Genomic DNA, 27,823 nt, shown 5'->3' on the forward strand with positions numbered 1-27,823 from the left:
AGAGACAGCGAGAGAGACAGCGAGAGTGACAGCGAAGAGCGAGAGACAGAGAGACAGAGAGAGAGACAGCGAAGAGCGAGAGACAGCGAGAGAGACAGCGAGAGTGACAGCGAAGAGCGAGAGACAGAGAGACAGAGAGAGTGACAGCGAAGAGCGAGAGACAGCGAGAGAGAGACAGCGAGAGTGACAGCGAAGAGCGAGAGACAGCGAGAGAGAGACAGCGAGAGTGACAGCGAAGAGCGAGAGACAGAGAGACAGAGAGAGAGACAGCGAAGAGCGAGAGACAGCGAGAGAGACAGCGAGAGTGACAGCGAAGAGCGAGAGACAGAGAGACAGAGAGAGTGACAGCGAAGAGCGAGAGACAGCGAGAGAGAGACAGCGAGAGTGACAGCGAAGAGCGAGAGACAGCGAGAGAGACAGCGAGAGTGACAGCGAAGAGCGAGAGACAGAGAGACAGAGAGAGAGACAGCGAAGAGCGAGAGACAGCGAGAGAGACAGCGAGAGTGACAGCGAAGAGCGAGAGACAGAGAGACAGAGAGAGTGACAGCGAAGAGCGAGAGACAGCGAGAGAGAGACAGCGAGAGTGACAGCGAAGAGCGAGAGACAGCGAGAGAGAGACAGCGAGAGTGACAGCGAAGAGCGAGACGGGGAGAGTTCCGGATAAATCGAGACAGAGAGTTGACATCGGTCACTGAGGACGCGGAGACTCAGAGATGGACGCGGTCACGAAGACCCACAACGGCGCGGGTTCCAAGCATTCGGAGTCGGTGAGTGACGACCCCCCCCACTCCACCCAGACCCTGCCCCTAACAGCAGTCACATTGCACACACGCGCATTCGTGAATGCGCTGAGCGAAAGCAGAAAACGATGAAAGTTTCCGAAGGGAGGCATCACGACTATCCACATCTCTCCCCATCGCCACCGTCACCACCCGAACCCCCATCGGAATCCCTCCCGCAAACCCCAACATTTTGATGGCTCTGCTTTAAAAAGGGGCCATTTCCCGAAACGTCGACTCTAAGGCTTTTTTAAACGTTGTCGATTTGTGATCTTATTGTGCTCACTTCAACACTGCCAACGGATGATGAAGTTTCAGAATCAGAAGTCAGAAGTTTACTTCACGAGGGTCCGACTCGGCCGGCAGACAACATCAAAGCATTCTACAATTACAGATTATAAAATAAAACTTTAATAATAATATAAATTATGTTGTACATTTTTATTTACACATCCACCTTAGTGATTTTAAAATAGAGTCAGTTTACATGAGGACAGAGATGGCAGAATTGAGATGCCAAGAGACGAAACTGGGTGGTTCCACAACTTTCAGATTTTGGAAAAATTAGAGTGTACCTGTCCGCAATAAAGAACCTCCGTGTCCCAATCAAAGTATCATCATCACGACCACCACCAACTACCACAACCACCACTACCACCGCCGCCACCATCAACAACATTCACCTATCTCACCAAAACGTAAAAAAATACAATCGTGAGGTTGCTGTTCTCACCAAAGACAAACTCAAACAAAAGAAAAAGATCTCCCATGTAGCTTTCACCAGACTGCTGGGACAAGTGCTGTTAGCGAGCACCTGTGAAGGCTGGCACGGCACACTAAGGGGTGGGTGGCCAACACCACGCCCAGCCGCCTTTGTCTCCCCAGTGGCGATGTTTACACATCTCACCATGTACTTATTTGAGACTGAGTCGGCTTATGGGAGGTCCAGGACCGATTCAGATAATCGTCACTGGTGGTGTTGGCCGTGGGCGGGAAACGAACTCGGGTCGCCGGGTTCGTAACGCGGTGCGCTGGCCGCTCTACTTCCGCTCCTCCCCACTATCATCAGCATTAGCGTCCCCACACTCTCAGCATCCTCCCCACGTAATCGGCATTAACATCATCATCATAGTCGCGACTGAATTATAGTCAACGTCAACTCGGCGTTGTCACGGCCGGGTGTTGACTCCATCCTAACTCCAAAACACGTGGAGCCGTGCGTGCGGGGAGCCTTCGGTGTCCGCCAACCTGGGCGTCGTGAACACCTCCAGGATACGATGGACAAGTCGGGCCGTAAAACCCAGCCACACTCATAACTGTAACTGACAATCTGACTCTCGATCCGTTATAATTGGACTCATTCTCGTCACTCGTAGGAGTAGTACTGTAGTAGTCGTCGTGAAGGACATTTATACCCCTGAAGGAAACATCCCGCGCTGTTTGTTGCGGGCTGCTTGATGCTGTGGGCCCTTTATGGATCTTGAGATTAGAAACCGCGATTAGAGAAATCCACGCGGAACAATGGTCTTACTGGCAGCCAGGGGGCCCTGGGGGCAGCCAGGGGGCCCTGGGGGAAGCCAGGGAGCCATGGAGACAGCCAAGGGGCCCTAGGGGGCCTTGGGGGCAGCCAGGGGGCCCTAGGGGGCCTTGGGGGCCCTAGGGGCAGCCAGGGGGCCCTGGGGGCAGCCAGGGGGCCCTGGGGGAAGCCAGGGAGCCATGGAGACAGCCAAGGGGCCCTAGGGGGCCTTGGGGGCAGCCAGGGGGCCCTAGGGGGCCTTGGGGGCCCTAGGGGCAGCCAGGGGGCCTTGGGGTCAGCCAGGGGGCCCTGGGGGCAGCTAGAGAGCCCTGGGGGCAGCCAGTGGGCCCTGGAGGCAGCCAGGGGGCCCTAGCGGCAGCCAGGGGGCCCTGGGGACAGCCAGGGGGCCCTGGGGGTAGCCAGGGGGCCCTGGGGGTAGCCAGGGGGCCCTGGGGGCAGCCAGGGGTTCTGTTTAAACATCGCAAAGTGGTGGCGTCCGTCACCTAAATTGGTGAGAATTCATAAAGTGCGAGGTATAAGGTGTGGGGGCTGTGAGAGGAGAGTGGGGGGGCTCATATTCTCGTTTTAATCTCTCAGATTCATTCCCCCGCGCTGTTTAGTGCCCCCCCCCCCACCTGCAGGTGAAACTCGGAGTTGCTCAACTTGTAGGGCAAGAGGGGGTGGGTGGCCAAACCCACGACCATACTCCCCAACCCGAGCCCAGTCCCCCAACCCTACCCCATAACCCTCCCTATCTTTAAACCTAACGCTAACCTAAACCCTATCCTAAACACGAAGTCGAATCCCAACCCTAACCCCACCCCTAACCCCACCCTGAACTCAACAATGCTCTTAACCCGAACTCGAACCATACCCCTATTCTCCGAGTCTAACCCTAAGCCGTCACCTCTCTTCTTCTGGAATGCAGCTACCTGGAGGGTCTATTTCCCAGCCCTAACCTCCCCACTGTCCCCACGCAGGAGTCCATGTACCTGGCTGAGAGCAGCGACGATGGGGGCCCCATCGAGATCCTCTTCGCCGTGCGGGAGGAAGTGGGGGCCCTGGCCAGGGCCTTGCGCGTGTTCGAGGTAAGGGCCCGGGGGAATGGGGGGAGGGGGGTAGAGGGGGGGTGACAGGAGGTGGGGGGGTAGTTGGTTTCAGTGTGAACTGAAACACTCACAACCCCACCGCGACACTCAAGGGCACAGACTCCTGCGGGCAGCCGTTGAAGGGCCGTGGGGGCAGACGCTGTTAGCGAGCACCTCTTGAAGGCTGCACGGCGCATGGACTGCGGTTGTCCTGCCAGCTGCACCACGCCCGGTCGTCGCTGTCTTCCCAGTACTGACACGCGGGCCCATGTGGAAGGTCGCACTCATTTCACACAAAGCGCTTGCCACAAATGAACCGCAATACCTCGCTGAGCTTGCAAAGGAGCATAAACCATCACGCTAACTCCGGTCACCCTCGCAGCGGCTTGTGGCTAGTCATCGGACAAAGACGGTCACTGCATCGCGCGCTGCCCCCAAGCCCGCTGCCCACTGCCCCTTGCCCCCTGCCCCCAAGCCCGCTGCCCCCAAGCCCGCTGCCCCCTGCCCGCTGCCCGCTGCCCCCTGCCCCTTGCCCCCTGCCCCCAAGCCCGCTGCCCCCAAGCCCGCTGCCCCCTGCCCACTGCCCACTGCCCCCTGCCCGCTGCCCGCTGCCCCCAAGCCCGCTGCCCCCTGCCCCTTGCCCCCTGCCCCCAAGCCCGCTGCCCCCAAGCCCGCTGCCCCCTGCCCCCAAGCCCGCTGCCCCCAAGCCAGCTGCCCCCTGCCCCTTGCCCCAAGCCTGCTGCCCCCCTGCCCCCTGCCCCAAAGCCCCCTGCCTCTTGCCCCCTGCCCCCAAGCCTGCTGCCCCCAAGCCCCCTGCCCCTTGCCCCCTGCCCCCAAGCCTGCTGCCCCCAAGCCCGCTGCCCCCTGCCCCCAAGCCCGCTGCGCCCAAGCCCCCTGCCCCTTGCCCCCTGCCCCCAAGCCTGCTGCCCCCTGCCCCCAAGCCCACTGCCCCCTGCCCCCAAGCCCGCTGTTTACTGCGGCCGAGATTCAGCCCAGAGGGCACCGCCCCCGAGGTTTGTGACGCAACTCCCCTCCCGCCGTTGCGCAAAGTTTGGGATCAGGGAGCGCTCGGGTGTCGCGTTGGGTTTTGCAACACCCTCCTCCTCCTCCTCGCCATCCTCCTCACCCTCCTTTTCCACCCTCCCTCCCTCATCATCATCATCATCATCAAAGCCCAATACATTGTCTGCACGCTTATGCAATGCAGTCTCACTGTTTTTCGTCTATTTTTTTGTCTGTAGTCGATCTCACAACCAACCTTTGTTAAAAACGAATTCTGGATGTTGACTCTCAACATGACGGTAATGATACCCGTAAATGTATTGTAATCGATATAATAGAATACTCGCTTGACCCAGCGGTTCTCACGTTATCAAGTTACTAAAAGCAACAACACACAGAGGTCACCTGGGCACGCCTCTGATCAAAATGGGAGTTAGTATGTCACGTGTGACATGTTGTGTATTATGGAGGTGTGTGTGAGTGAGTCACATGTGACATGTTGTGTATTATGGAGGTGTGTGTGAGTGAGTCACATGTGACATGTTGTGTATTATGGAGGTGTGTGTGAGTGAGTCACATGTGACATGTTGTGTATTATGGAGGTGTGTGTGAGTCAGTCACATGTGACATGTTGTGTATTATGGAGGTGTGTGTGAGTGAGTCACATGTGACATGTTGTGTATTATGGAGGTGTGTGTGAGTCAGTCACATGTGACATGTTGTGTATTATGGAGGTGTGTGTGAGTGAGTCACATGTGACATGTTGTGTATTATGGAGGTGTGTGTGAGTGAGTCACATGTGACATGTTGTGTATTATGGAGGTGTGTGTGAGTGAGTCACATGTGACATGTTGTGTATTATGGAGGTGTGTGTGAGTCAGTCACATGTGACATGTTGTGTATTATGGAGGTGTGTGTGAGTGAGTCACATGTGACATGTTGTGTATTATGGAGGTGTGTGTGAGTCAGTCACATGTGACATGTTGTGTATTATGGAGGTGTGTGTGAGTGAGTCACATGTGACATGTTGTGTATTATGGAGGTGTGTGTGAGTCAGTCACATGTTACATGTTGTGTATTATGGAGGTGTGTGTGAGTCAGTCACATGTGACATGTTGTGTATTATGGAGGTGTGTGTGAGTGAGTCACATGTGACATGTTGTGTATTATGGAGGTGTGTGTGAGTGAGTCACATGTGACATGTTGTGTATTATGGAGGTGTGTGTGAGTGAGTCACATGTGACATGTTGTGTATTATGGAGGTGTGTGTGAGTGAGTCACGTGTGACATGTTGTGTATTATGGAGGTGTGTGTGAGTCAGTCACATGTGACATGTTGTGTATTATGGAGGTGTGTGTGAGTCAGTCACATGTGACATGTTGTGTATTATGGAGGTGTGTGTGAGTCAGTCACATGTGACATGTTGTGTATTATGGAGGTGTGTGTGAGTGAGTCACGTGTGACATGTTGTGTATTATGGAGGTGTGTGTGAGTGAGTCACATGTGACATGTTGTGTATTATGGAGGTGTGTGTGAGTGAGTCACATGTGACATGTTGTGTATTATGGAGGTGTGTGTGAGTGAGTCACATGTGACATGTTGTGTATTATGGAGGTGTGTGTGAGTCAGTCACATGTTACATGTTGTGTATTATGGAGGTGTGTGTGAGTGAGTCACGTGTGACATGTTGTGTATTATGGAGGTGTGTGTGAGTCAGTCACATGTGACATGTTGTGTATTATGGAGGTGTGTGTGAGTCAGTCACATGTGACATGTTGTGTATTATGAAGGTGTGTGTGAGTCAGTCACATGTGACATGTTGTGTATTATGGAGGTGTGTGTGAGTGAGTCACATGTGACATGTTGTGTATTATGGAGGTGTGTGTGAGTGAGTCACATGTGACATGTTGTGTATTATGGAGGTGTGTGTGAGTGAGTCACATGTGACATGTTGTGTATTATGGAGGTGTGTGTGAGTGAGTCACATGTGACATGTTGTGTATTATGGAGGTGTGTGTGAGTGAGTCACATGTGACATGTTGTGTATTATGGAGGTGTGTGTGAGTGAGTCACGTGTGACATGTTGTGTATTATGGAGGTGTGTGTGAGTCAGTCACATGTGACATGTTGTGTATTATGGAGGTGTGTGTGAGTCAGTCACATGTGACATGTTGTGTATTATGGAGGTGTGTGTGAGTCAGTCACATGTGACATGTTGTGTATTATGGAGGTGTGTGTGAGTCAGTCACATGTTACATGTTGTGTATTATGGAGGTGTGTGTGAGTCAGTCACATGTGACATGTTGTGTATTATGGAGGTGTGTGTGAGTCAGTCACATGTTACATGTTGTGTATTATGGAGGTGTGTGTGAGTCAGTCACATGTGACATGTTGTGTATTATGGAGGTGTGTGTGAGTGAGTCACGTGTGACATGTTGTGTATTATGGAGGTGTGTGTGAGTCAGTCACATGTGACATGTTGTGTATTATGGAGGTGTGTGTGAGTGAGTCACGTGTGACATGTTGTGTATTATGGAGGTGTGTGTGAGTGAGTCACATGTGACATGTTGTGTATTATGGAGGTGTGTGTGAGTCAGTCACATGTTACATGTTGTGTATTATGGAGGTGTGTGTGAGTGAGTCACATGTGACATGTTGTGTATTATGGAGGTGTGTGTGAGTGAGTCACATGTGACATGTTGTGTATTATGGAGGTGTGTGTGAGTGAGTCACATGTGACATGTTGTGTATTATGGAGGTGTGTGTGAGTGAGTCACATGTGACATGTTGTGTATTATGGAGGTGTGTGTGAGTGAGTCACATGTGACATGTTGTGACGCGAGGCGGCGCCACCCCGCAGGGTCCCGGGTCTGCGCTCCGCAGGGCTGCGGCACGAAGTGCGCGAACAACACGAACGGGGCAGCTGCTGCTTGTCAACTCATTCACGCATCTGTCCCTCCCTATACAACATACACTTATTGTATGCGCACTTACCGCCTACCACGCGGACGTCTGTGAGTTCATCCTATTAAACATCATATTAAACATCCTATTAAACATCCTATTAAACATCCTATTAAACGCGCCATGCAGGCCGCGCCCATGCTGCACTGCGCTCATCAGTGCTGGTCGGTAAAGTCCGAACTGAAGAGACTGGACCATTGTCACCTGCACCCCCACCCCACCCTGATTCCAATCTGTTCCTGAAGAAGCTCCAGGTACTAATTTAAGGCTGAGTCGACCTAGGGGAGGATCAGCACCGGTTTAGATATTATCCATTGTCGATGTTTCCCGTAATAAAACATCGAGCGCAAGTGGCCGAGTTTCGTCTCGCAACGGTGCTAGCCACCCTCCCACCGCTCCCCACTCAATCACATTACAAATATCCCCCGTATAGCCTTACCAGACTGTTGGGACAAGTGCTGTTAGCGAGCGCACCTATGAAGGGCGGCAGGGCACAGGAGGGGGGTGGTGGTCAACACCGCGCCCGACCGCCTTTGGATCACAAGTGGCGATATTTACACACCACACCAGGTACTCGTCCGAGTACACACCGACCAGGAGACGCCCACGACAGGTTAATACATTCGCCGCTGTCGTTTATCGTGAGCGGGAATCGAAGTCGGGTCGCCGGGTTCATAGCGCAGTGCGCTAATCATTGCGCCACTGCTCCCCTGCACTCACACGCGCACTCTTCAATGATAGTTGTGGTTGATATCACAACGGAACTTGTGCCAGGATAGGTGCCCTTTTGAGGCCACGGCAGGTGGCAAAAGCTCGCGGGTAGAAAGTCACGGAAGAGGCGTACGTGTTACTAATGCCCAGACCGGGGTGACTGCCAGATGAACCACAGAACCCCTGCGCTGTTGACACGACACACCCCGCACGCCGCACACGGACAGTTTAAATACAAAGAAGGGAAGTGTGGAAGGACCGCTGATAGGAGGTCACGGGACAGACCCATGTCCCATGGGTTGCCTGACTGAGATGACTGGCAGAGGCACAACCTGTGCTTCCCGTTGTACCGACGAGCTGCGTTTTATACGCCCGATGCTCCGGTCGTTGTTGTGAGCGTCGCTCCTCTACCCTACACTGCTGTTGGAGGGCGACTGCCTCCAACTGTCTAGTAGCGTTCTCTACGAGCCTCCCCCATAGAGGGCGGTATTGATGGCACTGGTAGCAGTCGTTAGCAAATATAACCAGCTCCAAGTAATCCCTCACCGCATCGGCACATTAATTACCGAGCCGTTGCCACCCACGTTCAGCTCCCTCTATCCGGCCATACAGAAGCTACTTGGTCATGCGGTGGCTGTGAATGCGGGCTACATGCCCCAAGCAAAGCAACCTCGCCTGCCGGAGGATCTTTCCAGGATCTGTGAGCTCCTCACAGACAGGTCAGCCCGAATGTTTCAAACCGGGGCAGCATCGAGAAGGGAGGGCACGACTGTGGCCGAGAAGGCCCGAAGCTTCGTATGGAGCGACAGAGCCGGATATCTTCCGCACAGCGTTACGCAGCCGATGAAGTGGAACCTCTGCTCCAATTCCGGATCTGGTCACGAGCACGCTGCCGGGGTACACGGGAACTATCTACGAACACAAGCGCGCAAGGCGCACCGTGTGCATGGCTCTTTGACATTCTAATTCATCCTCTGCCTTTAAGAGGTTTCTCGGGTCACAAAGAACCCCGTCTCTGATCGCTGTGGCTGGGATCCCGTCAATTGCGAGATGCACGCTAAACAATACAAGGCAATTAAAGGCAATTAAATGCAATTAAGGCAATTAGACGCCCACGCGCGTGCAGTGGTGACGTCAACATGGTACCTGCCGGACGCGCCCTGAGAGACGCGCGGCCGTAGCGGCAAAGCGCCCCTAAAACGCCCACCTTACAGACCCCAAACAGAGCCCTAATAAACCCCTACAAACAGCGCAATCGTGCAATATGACGTGGATTCATAGAGCGTCGAAATGCGACCACATCTCCAGAAGTGCTCGGAAATAGTGGCAGTGTTCATTTTAAAGAAGTCGCATAGGCAAGCAGTCGACAGCAGCGAGGCGGAGCGAGCTTCAGACCATGGGAGCAGCAGAGGGAAATGAGCGACCGCCCACTGAGCGAAGCTTGACTGGGAGCTTGGACAGAGATCGTCGGTTTGCTGGAGTGGAGTGTGTGCCGAGGGGAGTAGAGAGAGATGCGAGGACAGAGGTCAGAGAGTGCGGAGGGGATATGAGAGAGATTGAGAGGGGAGAGGTTGGAAGGGGCGATTCCATTAATGATCTCAAAGTTGATGCAGAATCAGAGTGGGAGCCAGTGGAGCGACCCGAGAATGGTGGAGACGCGGTGAGAAGTCTGTCGGCGACACGCTGGGTTATCTGGAGTTGATGGGTTGGGGGAGCATTATAGGAGAGGGTTGCAGTGGTCGAGTCGAGATGTGGAGTCAATGGAAGTTGCATCGCTGTTGGTCATCAGAATATGATTATAGTCGACATAACTGGGAATTATATTTCAAAGTGGGAGGAGATACATTGAGACGAGCGGGCCAAGCACCGAAGATGGTCCCCTGCGGGACGCACCGCAGCTCCCAAAAGACCCCCACTCGGCCCCAACACCAGATACACACCCCGTGTTGCCGTCTCTCCCACCACGTCTGCCCCTGCCAGGAGAAGGGATTGAACCTGCGCCACATCGAGTCTCGCCCGTGCCGCCACGCGCCCGACCAGTGGGAGTTCTACGCGAGCGTGAGCGGCGAGCGGCCCGGGGCCCTGGACGCGCTGCTACTCGAGCTGCGCTCTCAGTCCGCGGGCTCCGTGCTGCAGCTGTCGCGCAACAAGCGCAAGGACGCGGGTGGGAGCACGCAGACCCCCCCCCCCTCCCCCCCTCATATAAATACGGATTCTATCATCCCCTTGCCCCCCAATACCATCACATCCATCATCCCTGCGATGCTCGTCACGACCATCGTGTGGTCCAGGTCCTGGTCCTCCCTTCCCATTTACCCCCCTCCCACCTCCCTCTCAACTACCCATCCTCCCCTCCCAACTACCCCTTGACCTGTGATAACCTGAGGCCGACGGAAGAGGGCACGGTACATCGTCATCACATTGCTACCACATCATCATCACCTCACCACCGCGTCAATCCCATTAACGGAGTCGATACGAATGAGCTGCGTGTCTGTGTGTGCCAGGCTGTGTGTGCGTCTGTGCGTGTCTCTGTGTCCCAGTGTGTGTGCGTCAGTCTATTTGTACCCGTGTTTTTGTCTTGGCTTGATGTGTCCGTGTGTGCGTGTAACAACTGTAGTGCATTGGGTAACGCGCAGCGCTACGAGTTTGACTCCCGCTCACAGCCAACACCAGTGACGAATATCTGAACAGGTCCCGGGCTTTCCCGAGGTCAACTCAGCCTCGTATGAGTACCTGGCGGGGTGTGGACACATCAACACCGGGAGAGACAAAGATGGCCGGGCGTGGTTTTGGCCTCACTACCCCCTCGTGTTCTGTGTTGGTCTTAATAGGTGCTCGCTAACAGCACTTGCCCAACAGCCTGGTGAAAGCTAAATGGGAGATCTTTGTCTTTTATCTGAATTTGTTTGCTGGAAGCGAATTTGCGTCTCCCAATCCACGCTGTCAAACATGTCGGGCGGCTCGAGTGGGGGAGAGAGGGCGGGAGGCACGAGACCAGAGGGAGGGGAGGCAGGGGGGGGGGGCGACTTGGGGTTGGGGGGGAGCAGGGACCTGCGATCGCGAACGCGCACAAATGCCATCGCTCTTGGGCACAATATCACCAGCCCCCTCCTCGACTACACACACACAGCGCACACCACACACACAGCGCACTCCACACACACAGCGCACTACACACACAGCGCACACCACACACACAGCGCACACCACACACACAGCGCACTCCACACACACAGCGCACTCCACACACACAGCGCACTACACACACAGCGCACACCACACACACAGCGCACACCACACACACAGCGCACACCACACACACAGCGCACTACACACACAGCGCACACCACACACACAGCGCACACCACACACACAGCGCACACCACACACACAGCGCACACCACACACACAGCGCACTCCACACACACAGCGCACTACACACACAGCGCACACCACACACACAGCGCACACCACACACACAGCGCACACCACACACACAGCGCACACCACACACACAGCGCACTACACACACAGCGCACACCACACACACAGCGCACACCACACACACAGCGCACACCACACACACAGCGCACACCACACACACAGCGCACTCCACACACACAGCGCACACCACACACACAGCGCACACCACACACACAGCGCACACCACACACACAGCGCACACCACACACACAGCGCACACCACACACACAGCGCACTTCACACACAGCGCACACCACACACACAGCGCACACCACACACACAGCGCACACCACACACACAGCGCACACCACACACACAGCGCACACCACACACACAGCGCACTCCACACACACAGCGCACTCCACACACACAGCGCACTCCACACACACAGCGCACTCCACACACACAGCGCACTCCACACACACAGCGCACACCACACACACAGCGCACACCACACACACAGCACACACCACACACAGCGCACTCCACACACACAGCGCACTCCACACACACAGCGCACTCCACACACACAGCGCACACCACACACACAGCGCACACCACACACACAGCACACACCACACACAGCGCACTCCACACACACAGCGCACTCCACACACACAGCGCACTCCACACACAGCGCACACCACACACACAGCGCACTCCACACACACAGCGCACACCACACACACAATGCACTCCACACACACAGCACACACCACACACAGCACACAGCACACACAGCGCACACCACACACACAATGCACACCACACACACAGCACACACCACACACAGCGCACACCACACACACAGCGCACACCACACACAGCGCACACACCACACACACAACGCACACCACACACACAACACACACCACACACAGCACACAGCACACACAGCGCACACCACACACACAATGCACACCACACACACAGCACACACCACACACAGCGCACACCACACACACAGCGCACACCACACACACAGCACACACAGCGCACACCACACACACAACGCACACCACACACAGCGCACACCACACACAGCACACACAGCGCACACCACACACACAACGCACACCACACACACAGCACACACCACACAGCGCACACCACACACAGCACACACCACACACACAGCGCACACCACACACAGCACACACCACACACACAACGCACACCACACACACAGCACACACCACACACAGCACACACAGCACACACCACACACACAGCGCACACCACACACCACACACACAGCGCACACCACACACAGCACACACAGCACACACCACACACACAGCGCACACCACACACACAGCGCACACCACACACACAGCACACTCCACACACACAGCGCACACCACACACAGCGCACTCCACACACACAGCGCACACCACACACACAGCGCACACCACACACACCACACACCACACACACAGCACACTCCACACACACAGCGCACACCACACACACCACACACCACACACACAGCGCACACCACACACAGCGCACACCACACACACAGCGCACACCACACACACAGCACACTCCACACACACAGCGCACACCACACACACCACACACCACACACACAGCGCACACCACACACAGCGCACACCACACACAGCGCACACCACACACAGCGCACACCACACACACAGCGCACTCCACACACAGCGCACACCACACACAGCGCACACCACACACACCACACACCACACACAGCGCACACCACACACAGCGCACACCACACACAGCGCACACCACACACAGCGCACACCACACACAGCGCACACCACACACACAGCGCACACCACACACAGCGCACACCACACACAGCGCACTCCACACACAGCGCACACCACACACACAGCGCACTCCACACACACAGCGCACACCACACACAGCGCACACCACACACACCACACACCACACACACAGCGCACACCACACACAGCGCACACCACACACACAGCGCACTCCACACACACAGCGCACACCACACACAGCGCACACCACACACACAGCGCACACCACACACAGCGCACACCACACACACAGCGCACTCCACACACACAGCGCACACCACACACACCACACACCACACACACAGCGCACTCCACACACAGCGCACACCACACACACAGCGCACTCCACACACACAGCGCACACCACACACAGCGCACACCACACACACCACACACCACACACACAGCGCACACCACACACAGCGCACACCACACACAGCGCACACCACACACACCACACACCACACACACAGCGCACACCACACACAGCACACTCCACACACAGCGCACACCACACACAGCGCACACCACACACACCACACACCACACACACAGCGCACACCACACACAGCGCACACCACACACAGCGCACTCCACACACACAGCGCACTCCACACACAGCGCACACCACACACAGCGCACACCACACACACCACACACCACACACACAGCGCACACCACACACAGCACACTCCACACACAGCGCACACCACACACAGCGCACACCACACACAGCGCACACCACACACAGCGCACTCCACACACAGCGCACACCACACACACAGCGCACACCACACACACAGCGCACACCACACACACAGCGCACACCACACACACAGCGCACACCACACACAGCACACTCCACACACAGCGCACACCACACACAGCGCACTCCACACACAGCGCACACCACACACACAGCGCACACCACACACAGCGCACACCACACACAGCGCACTCCACACACAGCGCACACCACACACAGCGCACACCACACACACCACACACACAGCGCACACCACACACAGCACACTCCACACACAGCGCACACCACACACACAGCGCACACCACACACACAGCGCACACCACACACACAGCGCACACCACACACAGCGCACACCACACACAGCGCACACCACACACACAGCGCACACCACACACAGCGCACACCACACACACAGCGCACACCACACACACAGCGCACACCACACACAGCGCACACCACACACACAGCGCACACCACACACACAGCGCACACCACACACAGCGCACACCACACACAGCGCACACCACACACAGCGCACTCCACACACAGCGCACACCACACACAGCGCACACCACACACACAGCGCACACCACACACAGCACACTCCACACACAGCGCACACCACACACACAGCGCACACCACACACACCACACACCACACACACAGCGCACACCACACACACAGCGCACACCACACACAGCGCACACCACACACACAGCGCACACCACACACACAGCGCACACCACACACAGCGCACACCACACACACAGCGCACACCACACACAGCGCACACCACACACACAGCGCACACCACACACACAGCGCACACCACACACAGCGCACACCACACACACCACACACAGCGCACACCACACACAGCGCACACCACACACAGCGCACACCACACACAGCGCACACCACACACAGCGCACACCACACACAGCGCACACCACACACACAGCGCACACCACACACAGCGCACACCACACACACAGCGCACACCACACACAGCACACTCCACACACACAGCGCACTCCACACACACAGCGCACACCACACACAGCACACTCCACACACACAGCGCACTCCACACACACAGCGCACACCACACACAGCGCACACCACACACAGCGCACACCACACACAGCACACACCACACACAGCGCACACCACACACACAGCGCACACCACACACAGCGCACTCCACACACAGCGCACACCACACACACAGCGCACACCACACACACAGCGCACACCACACACAGCACACTCCACACACACAGCGCACTCCACACACACAGCGCACACCACACACAGCACACACCACTCACACAGCGCACACCACACACGAGGGCGAGGGGGCGAGAGCGCCTGGGGCGGCACAGGGGTGACAGGGGGCCATGGCACTCCGGATGAACCCGGAGGGCCTGGTGACCGGAGGCACCAGCCCGGGGTCCCCAGAGAGGGGGCTGGGGGGACCACGGGACCAGGACCCGTGGGGCGGAGGAGCCCCACGGGTCTGGGGCTAAAAGCGGGAACCCCGGACGGGTCCAGCAGCTGCTGCAAGACCCAAGCCAGAAGCCGTCACCCGGAGAAGTCCTGACACCCCCTGTGTGCTAGACATAGCCACCCCCTGTGAGCTAGACATCGCCACCCCCTGTGAGCTAGACATAGCCACCCCTGTGTGCTAGACATAGCCACCCCCTGTGTGAGCTAGACATAGCTACCCCCTGTGTGTACTAGACATAGCCACCCCATGTGAGCTAGACATAGCCACCCCCTGTGAGCTAGACATAGCCACCCTTGTGTGCTAGACATAGCCACCCCCTGTGAGCTAGACATAGCCACCCCCTGTGAGCTAGACATAGCCACCCTGAAGGAGACACCTCCCGAGGGCAACTGGTGCGGGGGCAGGCATAACCCTCGTGGTGAGGGTTTAGTGTTCAATAAACGTGTTGCCTCCAACGAAGTCTGTGCCTCCCTCGTGTGAACCACTACACATACATTAGCACAACACTCACTATAGCCCAGTGGTAATGTTTACACATGGCACCAGGTACTCATTTGAGGCTGAGTCTACCTAGGGGAGACTCAGTCTACCAGAACCAGGAACACCACACGCACACATACACACTGACACACGCACACACACAAGGACACGCACTACTGAACAAAGCCCATGTCGAGCTAGCGCACTGCGCTACCAACCCGGATACCCGCCTGCGTTCGTATCCCCCTCCACCAACCCGCTCTGAACCAGCGTGGGTGGTGAGTCGTTGACATGGGGTCCCACGCCTCGCCCAGTGAGTCCCGTCAGTTGTGTTGCCCGAGTGGAGCCATGTTGCGACGTGTGATCGCAATTGCGCCATTTGCGATCATTTTTATTTTTAAAACGTAGACCATGACACCGGCACACATTGACCGACTTCTCCGAATTCTGGCTCCTAACTCCCCCGATGAAACATCTCTTCTCGTGATGGCGATGCGATGGTTCCGCGTGTGGTGATGGGTCTTCCGTTGTGTGATGCGATGATGGATCGTCGTGTGGTGATGATGGGACTCCATTGACCCTCCCCCCTCCTCACCCTACCCCTCAGTCCCATGGTTCCCGCGAACCATTGGGGACCTGGATCGATTCGCCAACCAGATCTTGAGCTACGGGGCCGAGCTGGATTCAGACCACCCCGTGAGTCGCACTGATACATGCACACACCGATACAAATACAAAGACTCCCCGCATAGCCTTCCCACACTTTGGGGCAAGTGCCGTTAGCGAGGAGCACAAATGAAGGCCGGCACTGCACACGAGCGGGTGGGTGATCAACACCACGCCCGGCCGCCTTTGTCGCCCCAGTGGCGATGTTTACGCATCGCACCAGGTACTCATTTGAGGCTGAGTACATCTAGGGGAAGCCAAGGACCGGTTTAGATAATCGTCACTGATGTTAGCCTCGAGCGGGAATCGAACTCGATCGCGGGTTCGTAGTGCAGTGCGCTAACCACTGCGCCACCGCGCTAACCACTGCGCCACCGCTCCCCACACATAAACACACATCAACAAACTTGAACACACACACATCAATACAAACAAACACCAACACACACCCAGCACGCACGCACCCGACAACAACAACAACAACCCGCACCACGTGCATTGTGCTCGCTGTCTTAGACGCTTACAGACGTCTGTCCATACACTGCTAGAGGAAGGCTTCTCAATACCACATCGGTCCTAATGGGGTTTGCTTGACCATACTTCACCACGCTGGTCATGGTGTGGTCAGTGTAGTGACCACCGTGGGTGCGTGTTGAGTGTCGAGACGCGACCCTATGCACACAGAACGCATCAGACGCCCGTAGCGCGGACGGTGACATCTCAGAGAGAGGGCGACAGCTTGGGGAGGTCTTCATCCAGCAGTGGATCGATCATGGCTGCTGATAATGATGATGAACCCAACATCTCCGCCCCCCCCCCTCCCCCAAAAAGTGGCCGTGCCAAGTGGCCCAGCGCTGCCACTCTGCTCGTGATTGCCGCTGTCACCGCTCCTGCCGCGCAGTAATTTTGTTGTCGCTGTTGCCGACGCGGTGCTCGCTGCTGCTGCTGCTCTGATTGTATTGACTCGCAACCTCGAGCCGTGATTTGGTCGTGCGGGGGAGAGGCGACAAGGGGGTAAGAGGGGAGGTGTGCGGCTGAGGGGGGGGGGTCAATACTGGAGCGGTGTTCGTGATGAAAGGGGGGGGGAGAGGGGGGAGATGGGGGGGGGGGCGCCCCCGCGGCCCCCAGCCGATGAAGCGCGCCGCTCTTGAGCAGCTGCGCCTCGCGCCGCGGGACTTGGGGGAGCCGGATATAGGGGTGGGGGGTGACGGGGGTATGTGGATGCCACTGGGAGGGGGTCCCTCTCCTCGGGCCCCGCTAAAGGGGTTACCCCCCATCCTCTTTCCCCACTCTATGCCCCCCTCCCTCCTCCCCGTGCGCACAGGGGTTCACGGACCCCGTTTACCGCGCGCGCCGCAAGGAGTTCGCCGACATCGCCTTCAACTACCGCCAGTAAGAGGCGCGCACGTGCCAGTCGGGACCTCCCCCGTGAGTCGGTACCCCCCCTCCCCCCGTGACCTGTAACTTGACCCCAGGCGCCGGACGCTGAAGGCAGAAGTCAGTGGGACGCACCACCCCACCCAGGACTCGAACTCGGGTCTCACCCTCGGCGCACGCGGGCAGCAGCTGCCGCCACGCGGCCTCAATCACAGCTCAATTAGGGAGCTGATTAGTGCACAGACACAAAGATCCCCCTTATAGCCTTGACAGACTCGAACAATTATTAAGGCGACACGGCACACAAGGGGGTGGGTGGCCAGAACCATACCCGACCGCTTTTGTTTCCCCAGTGGCGATGTTTACACACCGCACCAGACACTAATTTAAGGCTGAGTCAACCTAGGGGAGGTCCAGGACCGGTTCAGATAATCGTCACTGGTGTTGCCCGTTAGCGGGAATCGAACCCGGGTTGCTGGGTTCGTAGCGCAGGGCACTACCGGCTACGGTACTGCACCACACACACATCCTGCAGCAGTACGAGGTGTACACACCCTCACTTTGCACGCCACCTTACTGCAGTGTGCACACAACACACACGGACACTGGTCGCCTACTCCTCCATGCAAACTCCACTCCCTTCGTTCCCTCGCACCAGGGGCGAGCAGTCTCCCTCTCCATGCCGTGGGGGGTGCGTGGGGGAGCAGTGCAAGCTCGTCTGAGTCACCAATCCTTCCTCTCCCCCCCTACCCCCTCCACCCGTAGGGTCCAGCAATTTCCCCGCTCATTCAGCAAAGGGCGGCGATTATGTTTAATTGGCGCAGTGAGCGGAGAGGCGGCATCGCAGCAGCATGGGGGCGAGACGCGGCCTTTGTCTCAAGACTCTTCTTCTTAATCTCCGCTCAAATTGCATGTTTGTCCCGAGGAGAGAAGGGGTTCGAACGCAGGGGACAAGCGGGGTCTGGAAAGGGGAGGGGGGTGGGCAGCTTCGCGGGCTCCACGGACCCCGTGGGTCCTTTGCGGGGCGCACACCGACCGCTCCACTCGTGGGACCCCTGCAGGTCTGTCTAAGATGGGGGCTGGAGCAGATCAGCTCGGGCAAGGGGGGCATAGAGATTCACGAGCCAAGGTGTGAGCCGAGTTCCCACGACCAGCAGAGAGCAGGATCCGAGCCGCGCTGCAGCTCCAGCAACCAGGGCCCAGCGCGGGTCGTGGAAACGTGGCACGTTCATCTCGGTAGGCAGATGTTGGTGTCTCACCCCCCCCCCCCTCTCCTTCTCCCTCTCATATCCCACGCCCCCCCCCCCACTCCCCACAGTGGGCAGGAAATCCCACGTGTGACCTACACGAAGACCGAGGTGGCCACGTGGGGCAAGGTGTTCTGCGAGCTCAAGAAGCTCTACCCGACGCACGCGTGCCGCGAGCACAACCACGTGTTCCCCCTGCTGGAGCAGCACTGCGGCTACAGCGAGAACAACGTCCCGCAGCTCGAGGAGGTGTCCCGATTCCTGCTGGGTGCGTGCGGCAGGGCGGCCACAATCACACGAACCCTCCCTCCACCGCCTCCGACTCCGTTCTCTTTTCACATGCCTGACGCTCGCCTTTAAACCTCTTCATGGCCTCGCCTCACTCGACTCGCCTCACTCGACTCGCCTCACTCGACTCGCCTCACTCGACTCGCCTCACTCGACTCGCCTCACTCGACTCGCCTCACTCGACTCCTTCCGCGTCCCCTCCTCTCGTCCTTCTTCATTACCAATCTTCTCTCTCCGTGACTGTCCCTCCCTATCCCTATGGCCAATCACAATTCTGACCCTTCTCCCTCCTTGCACCCCTCCACTGGAGCAAACTTTGCCTGTATATTAAATAACACTGCCCATCGACTCAACACTGCCCATCGACTCAACACTGCCCATCGACTCAACACTACCCATAGACTCAACACTGCCCATAGACTCAACACTGCCCATAGACTCAACACTGCCCATAGACTCAACACTGCCCATAGACTCAACACTGCCCATAGACTCAACACTGCCCATAGACTCAACACTGCCCATAGACTCAACACTGCCCATAGACTCAACACTACCCATAGACTCAACACTGCCCATAGACTCAACACTGCCCATAAACTCAACACTGCCCATAGACTCAACACTACCATAGACTCAACACTACCCATCGACTCAACACTGCCCATCGACTCAACACTGCCCATCGACTCAACACTGCCCATAAACTCAACACTGCCCATAGACTCAACACTGCCCATAGACTCAACACTACCCATAGACTCAACACTGCCCATAGACTCCACACTACCATAGACTCAACATGCAGCAGCCCCTCCTGAACCTCTGTCTGTTCTTCTCCCTTGCAACCTCCCCTCTTCCCACCGCCCATTCTCTCTTTCTGCCCAGCCATCGCCCCTCCACTCCTTGACGTGCCTCCCCTGCCCTTTATAACCCCCGTGTGCCCTCTGTTACGGTCCCGCATTCCTCGGACATTGCACGCCCTTGCCATCTCAATCATTCAGATTGTGTTCCCGCTTAAGGTGAGACGCTCTACACATCGTGTGTGGTCCTTCCCCGCAGCTCTGATTAGCGCGGTTGACTGCGCACGTGACAAAATAATTTCAACATAGGTATGTACCATAAGATGAGATGAGAGCACAACTGTCGATCGAGCAGCCAGTGGCTCAACAGGCTGCAGCATGCTGAGCTTCTGAGATCAGAAGAGATCGGGCACCATTCAGGGCGATTGATCAGAGGTATAGTGAGGGGGGGGTGCTCACAAATTTGTGATGGAGATCAGCGACCGCATTTCTATAAGTGTCCATCTCTTCATCATCATCACCATCACCGGGACAACCATCGTCTATCCACTGCTGGATGAAGGCCTACCCGCGCGCCGTCAACATCTCTCACGGCCACGTGCTGTTGCTGCTGCTGCCATCCATCTCACCATCTCCTGCACGGGAACGATTCTCCTCTCTGCCTCCGTGAGGCTCCGCGACTTCTCCACGACTTTGCGCTTCTCTGCGACCACCCATCGTGACCTCCCAGTTGACCCCCCCCGACCTCCCCTTTTCCAGCACCACCGCTGTTGCGAGTGAATCCCTGGCCGTGACCTGTCGCCCCGCCACCCCTTCACCTTCCCCGAGCATCCTGTAACCAGCGACCCCCGCCGTGTCTCTCCCCCGCACCTCCCGCTATCCCCCAATACCCCCCCCAATACACCGCCCCAATAACCCCCCCCGTACCCCCGCAGGCTGCACGGGGTTCCGTCTGCGGCCCGTGGCGGGGCTGCTGTCGTCCCGAGATTTCCTCGCCGGCCTCGGATTCCGCGTGTTCCACTCCACGCAGTACATCCGCCACGCGAGCCGGCCCATGTACACACCCGAGCCGTGAGCCGTGCACTCACCACTCACCGCTCTCTCACCATGTATCATAAACACCCCTCCTCACCAGATAGGCTGCAGACTACGTGCACGCGATACGCACACTACGCCACCACCACACTGGCCAATTATTTGCCAGTTACTCAATTGAGAAACACGTGGCAACCTCGCCCCAAAACGTAACAGGATCGGCCTGGACGAAAGTCCTGCGGCTCATGAAGCTTTCCAGGAAAGACAAATGTCATAAAAAAACACAAAAGAAAACTACGTATAGTTAGAACATCATTCCCACATCAATGATAACAATAGCGGCGCTACACATCCGGTGCACACGTAGAGGGTGCCTGGGTAGAGGGTGCGTGGGTAGAGGGTGCGTGGGTAGAGGGTGCGTGGGTAGAGGGTGCGTGGGTACAGGGTGCGTGGGTAGAGGGTGCGTGGGTAGAGGGTGCGTGTGGAATGGCTAATGCGGGAGTGGCAAGACGCTTATTCACGGCAATATGCACTTGAACAAGGATCAATATTTCTCCGGAGAAATCCTGCGCATGCAACTGAACGCGTAATATAACACAACATCAATTCCAGACATTCTCAATCCACCGAAGGATAAAGTTCTTCTCCCCCCGTCGTGTCGGTCATCGGAGTTGGTTTGGCCATACTTCAGCACGCTGGTCAGCGAGAGGTTGATTTTGCTGATTCTTAGCCGTGGCCAGAAATTGAAATTGGGCTGACGGGTTCCGAGCGCAGCGCATTAACCACTGCACCACCCCTGCATTCATAACCACACACGCGCCCGTGTGTACATCCACCGCAGTCTTTACATTAAAGTCGAGGTATAGGCACCCCCAAACAATGTGCGCCTGCACCCTCGTGCGTGTGTGGCGCCTGTTGCTGTTGTTAGTGTTTGTTGAAGGGGGTAGAGGGTCATAGGGGGCACAGGGTGCATGGGTTAGGGGGGGGGGAGGAGGATGTTCCGACCTGATCGCATCTCCGCGCGAGATGCGATTAACGGACGCGGCGCTGCTCTGGGCCGTGACGCGCGCCCTGCACAAACAGAGCGAGCTCTTATCGCGGCGAGACCAGATGCACGCGCGGGACACGGGGCACGCGCGTGCACAGATGTGTCGCGGGCACGCATACCACACGTACACACACACACGTGTGCAGATGTGTCACGTGTGCAGCTGTGTCACGTGCACACACGCACGTGTATGCACGAACGCACCTACACAAGCACGCGCATACACAACAGCCTCGTGTGCGCAAATGAACAAACGCGCGCGCGCGCACACACGGGCACGCGCGCCTATCTCGGAGCCGTGGTTTGCACAGCTGCGCGGAGGTGAATTAGCGACCCCCCCCACCACCACTCCGCTTGCTCACACCGGGGCTCTGAGGGGTGCGTGGTGCCCGACCCCTAGTAATAGAAACAACGAAGATGGCGGGGGTGGTGGTGATGGATGTGATGTTGTTGAGGTGGAGATGTATGTATGTTGAACTTCTTTCGCAACCGTGATAATCGGTGGTGTTGGTGACCGATGTCGATGTTGATGGAGATGGTAACTGATGGAGATGGTAGCTGATGGAGATGTTGATGGAGATGGTAACTGATGGAGATGGTAGCTGAGCCGACGGTCGGCGATGCGAGCCACGCGCGACTCACGCTGGGGGGCGACGGGACTCGGGGGGCGTCTGGGAAGGGAGGCCGGGGGGGGGCCGGGGGATGAGTGTGGGGGGGGGCAGAGGCCGCTGCAGACGCAAATGGAAATGGAAAATGTCACGTCTCCCCCACCCCGTGTTGCCTCGTCTCCACGTCCCTCCCCCCACCCCCCCTTGTAGAGACATATGCCACGAGCTGTTGGGTCACGTGCCTCTGTTCGCGGACCCCAGCTTCGCCCAGTTCTCCCAGGTGAGAGTGCGTTCGTGTGTGCGTGCAGGTGCACACCAGCATGTGTTTGTGTACAAGTACGCACGTGCGACTAGAGATGCACACGAGTGCGTGTGCGCACACCGGCACGCAGCTGTGTGTACCGGTGCACACACATGTGTGTGTGCAGGTATGTCTGAGTGTGTGTGCGTACAAGGTACGCACGTCTGTGTATAGAGGGACGCATTTTTGTGGCCTGTGTCTGTATATCTGTGACAGGCTTGGCCTACCTACGATCCATCCTGGGTTTAACCTGGCTGGAACATGTGAGGAGCTCATAGATCCTTAAAACATCTCGAAACAATCCCCATCATCAGTGAGCTCTTCCGGCAGATGAAGCCGCCCTGGCTGGGTCATGAACCCCGCATGCCCAGCCATCGCATGCCCAAGCAGCTAAACGGGTGTCGACCGGCCTCGGGTAACAACAGGAGACGGGTAAAACAACTCACAACGAGGAGAGTACTGGGTGGATACAACTGAAACTTGGCTGTAGGGGGTACAGATGGTGTGTCTGCCTCCTATCACTCCTAACACGTGGGTCTGTCCCGTGACCCTCCTGCAAGCGAGCCTGAGCCACTTCAAAGTGCGCTTCGTCCTCACCGAGGAGACGTCACCGCCACACAGCGGAGATTGTTTGTGTCCTCCTCCGCAGGAGATCGGTCTGGCGTCACTGGGCGCTCCGGACGAGTTCATCGAGAAGCTGGCAACGGTGAGTCCTCTCAGCCGCCTCGTCCCACCCTCACCCAAACTCACCTCGACTCACCATCAACCCACCATCACCTATACTCACCCCGCCTCTCTCTACCCACTCCTCCCCCCTCCCACTTCACGAACCCTTCCTTTACTTACACCTGTGAACCTCGTCCTTCTCCATTCTCACCTGTGTGCCACCACCACCCACCTGTGCACGACGAGACCCACACCTTTGCCCCTCTACCCACCTGTGCACGACGAGACCCACACCTGTGCACGACGAGACCCACACCTGTGCCCCTCTACCCACCTGTGCACGACGAGACCCACACCTGTGCCCCTCTACCCCAGCTCTACTGGTTCACGGTGGAGTTCGGGCTCTGCAAGCAGGAGGGGCACGTGAAGGCGTACGGGGCGGGGCTTCTCTCCTCCTTCGGGGAGCTCGAGGTGAGTGGCGCCCGTCTCACCCCCCCCCCCCCTAACCTGCCCGTCTCACCCCCCCCCCCCTAACCTGCCCGTCTCACCCCCCCCCCCCTAACCTGCCCGTCTCACCCCCCCCCTAACCTGCCCGTCTCACCCCCCCCCCAACCTGCCCGTCTCACCCCCCCCCCTAACCTGCCCGTCTCACCCCCCCCCTAACCTGCCCGTCTCACCCCCCCCCCCTAACCTGCCCGTCTCACCCCCCCCCTAACCTGCCCGTCTCACCCCCCCCCCCCTAACCTGCCCGTCTCACCCCCCCCCCCCCTAACCTGCCCGTCTCACCCCGCGCTTACTGGGGGCGTGCAGGCCGCACCGGTCTGTGGCTCGGAGCGCGAGGCACGGGGGGCGGGGTAGAGGTGGAGAAGCCACGATGCACCCTCTCCTTCCTGCCACTCCATCTAGGCGGGTCCTGTGCAAGGGAGGCAGCAGGAATTAAGGGTGAAAAAAGAGGGGGGGGGGAATAAAGAGGAAGTAAGGAGGAGGAATGGGGAGGATGAAGTAACGCCTGTTTTGTTGCCAGAAAAAAGGGGAAACTCGATTATCATAAGGAGGCAGTCGGTGTGTCTAGGGACCCCCCGCTAGACCAGGGGTGGGTAACCTCCCCACCTCGCCCGCTCCCCCCGGGCCGTGTGCGTGCACAGCACTGCGTGTCGGGCAAGCCGGAGTTGCGGCCCTTCGATCCCACCAAGGCTGCCTGCCAGGAGTACCCCATCACCGAGTTCCAGCCCGTCTACTTCGTGGCCGAGAGCTTCGAGGACGCCAAGGACAAGATGCGGTACGGCCAGGGCGCAGGGTCAGGGGCTGGGAGTCAGCGGGTTGGGGTTGGGGGTTAAGGGTTGGAAGTTTAGGATTTGGGTTTGTAAGTATGTTGAACTTCTTTCTCACCGTACGTAGCCAACCGTGCTAATCGGAGGTGCGGGGGAAGGGCAACAAACGAAACACAAAAAACTGTTCTAGAGAAATGAGTTTTATATAAGGGTGTGGGGTTTAGGGATTGAGGTTATGGGTTAGGAGTTAGAGGGGTTATACGGATGCCATTATCCCTCCGGGGTCGATAAAACGAGCACCACTTTGTGTAAAAGTCAACAGTGGTTGCCCTGTGCTTGACTCGCTCTCACCATGGGAATGTCGAATTTCCACCTCTGGCTCAAGATCTCACCGACTGTTGTGTGCACACGCAGGAAGTTCGCTGCCACCATCCCACGTCCGTTCTCCGTGAACTACAACCCCTACACGCAGGGCATGGAGGTGCTCGACTCCCTGGAAAAGCTGCGGAAACTCGCCAGCCACGTGCGCGGTGCGGATGCTCACCGCACCTGTCCCCCACACGCTCCCCTCTGCCCCTCACCTTCATCCACACACATCCCGACGCCTTCCTGTGCACCTCACTTCATTCATACACCTCCCGACGCTCACCTGTCCTCATCTTCATTCACTCACCTCCACATTCATGCCTCCATTACCCACACACACGCCTGTGCCAATGCCTTCATAGATACGCCTCACATCTGAGCACCTGCGCCCACACCTGCGCTCACATGTTCACCACTCTGCCAAGCACACCTCCATTGCCCACACACCTGCGCTCACATGTTCACCACTCTGCCAAGCACACCTCCATTGCCCACACACCTGCGGCGCCCACTCCTTCTTCTTCCTCCGCGCCCCTCACGCGTCCGTTGCCGCACTCCCACGCGGGCTTCTCGCCCCCCCCCCTCCTTGAATTCACCGGCACGCGTGACGTCACCTGCGCGTACTTGTGAAAGGTGCTCGTGACGTCATCCTGTATAAGGTTGGCGTACCGTCGTGTGTGTGTGTGCGTGTGACGCAGTGACGATTATCTGAACCGGCCCTGGGCCTCCTCTAGGTCGACTCAGCCTCAAATGAGTACCTGGTGCAGTGTTTAAACATCGCCACGAGAAGACAAAGGCGGCCGGGCGTGGTGCTGGCCACCCACCCCCTCGTGTACCGTTGCACCCTTCAAAGGTGTTCGCTAACAGCACTTTCCCCAAAAGTATGTTAAGCCTATACGGGGGATCTTTGTCTTTGTGTGTGTGGTACAGGGGGGCTGGACGTGATCTGTGACGCTCTTCAGAAGCTGCACGCCTAGTGGAGAGTCGGGGAGACCCTGGGCCAGCCGAGGGGAGAGTCGGGCAGCCCCCCACCTCCATCCCCCGGGCACCGCGCCGCGCTTCTCGACTCCTATCTACCCGTGGATGCCCTCTCTACCCTTCTCTACCCCTCTCTATCCTTCTCTACCCCTCTCTACCCCTCTCTGCCCTTCTCTGCCCCTCTCTACCCCTCTCTGCCCTTCTCTGTCCCTCTCTATCCCTCTCTGCCCCTCTCTGCCCTTCTCTACCCTTCTCTGCCCTTCTTTGCCCTTCTTTCCTGATCAATTTCTGCCCTCTATGCTCCGCTCGACTTCCCCACTGCCCCCTCTGCCCCTCGCTGTCCTACGTCACGACCTCTCCTCCGTCGTCACGCCGAGCTCCGCTGTCTCCACAAATGAGATGCGCCGTGCTTTGATCTGAGCGCGAGCTCGAGATCCACTCCCTCCCACCTCTCCCTCCCACTCCCCTCCCCCTGGGCCAATTGTCATGCAAAGAGGGGCGGGGGCGGCACCGGGGCCCTTCACCACCTGGGGCCCAGGGAGGGGAGGGGCAGCTCTGGAGGAGACGGCGTGGTGAACGAAGGGGAGGGGTCGGGGGATGACTCGCACATTCACCTGCGCCATGGAGGCTCAGTCGCATTCGAGAGGTGTCAGGAGATGGGGGCATGAAAGTTGATTTCCGATTTTTAAATATGGGCGGGGGTTGGAGGCGGGGGGTGGAGGAAAGGAGGTTGGGGTCATTGGGGTCGGGGGTCCCAATGACCCCAACCTCCCCGAACACACCGCGAGATGATTCTGCGCGACTCGTGCAGCCTCGAATAACTCAGCAATTAAGTTATTAATATTTAATTAATTGATTCATTACTCAATCATTGATTGATTACAGGCGCGTGATGGCCCATAAGTCGGGGCCAGAGCACCGCAGGTGGATGAGTTGGGATCTGGAGTGATGATGACGACTAAACTGTGAATGGTACTGTTAATGATTGTGGTGATTTAGAGCATGATTGTAGATTGTATTTGTTCGCGCAATAAGTAAATAAACAGTCTTCGTCCT

The 27,823-nt window shown here is 57.4% G+C and overlaps 1 protein-coding gene across 2 annotated transcripts; it reads left to right on the forward strand.

Moving 5' to 3' along the window:
• Positions 1–599: 599 nt before the first annotated feature.
• Positions 600–27,709, forward strand: PAH (phenylalanine hydroxylase). 2 transcript variants are annotated; one of them, XM_078859346.1, is made up of 13 exons: positions 600–767; positions 3,276–3,383; positions 10,041–10,224; positions 16,721–16,809; positions 18,104–18,171; positions 19,475–19,671; positions 21,430–21,565; positions 23,396–23,465; positions 24,136–24,192; positions 24,528–24,623; positions 25,298–25,431; positions 25,838–25,953; positions 26,720–27,709. In XM_078859346.1, exons 1-13 carry the CDS (start codon positions 714–716, stop codon positions 26,764–26,766), a joined length of 1,356 nt encoding a protein of 451 aa, XP_078715472.1. In that variant the 5' UTR covers positions 600–713; the 3' UTR covers positions 26,767–27,709. The 2 variants fall into 2 exon arrangements, with proteins under 2 accessions (XP_078715472.1, XP_078715473.1); XM_078859347.1 differs by lacking the exon at positions 25,838–25,953.
• Positions 27,710–27,823: the final 114 nt, after the last annotated feature.

This window comes from Lampetra fluviatilis, chromosome 8 (assembly GCF_964198595.1).
Source record: "Lampetra fluviatilis chromosome 8, kcLamFluv1.1, whole genome shotgun sequence".
NCBI lineage: Eukaryota > Metazoa > Chordata > Hyperoartia > Petromyzontiformes > Petromyzontidae > Lampetra > Lampetra fluviatilis.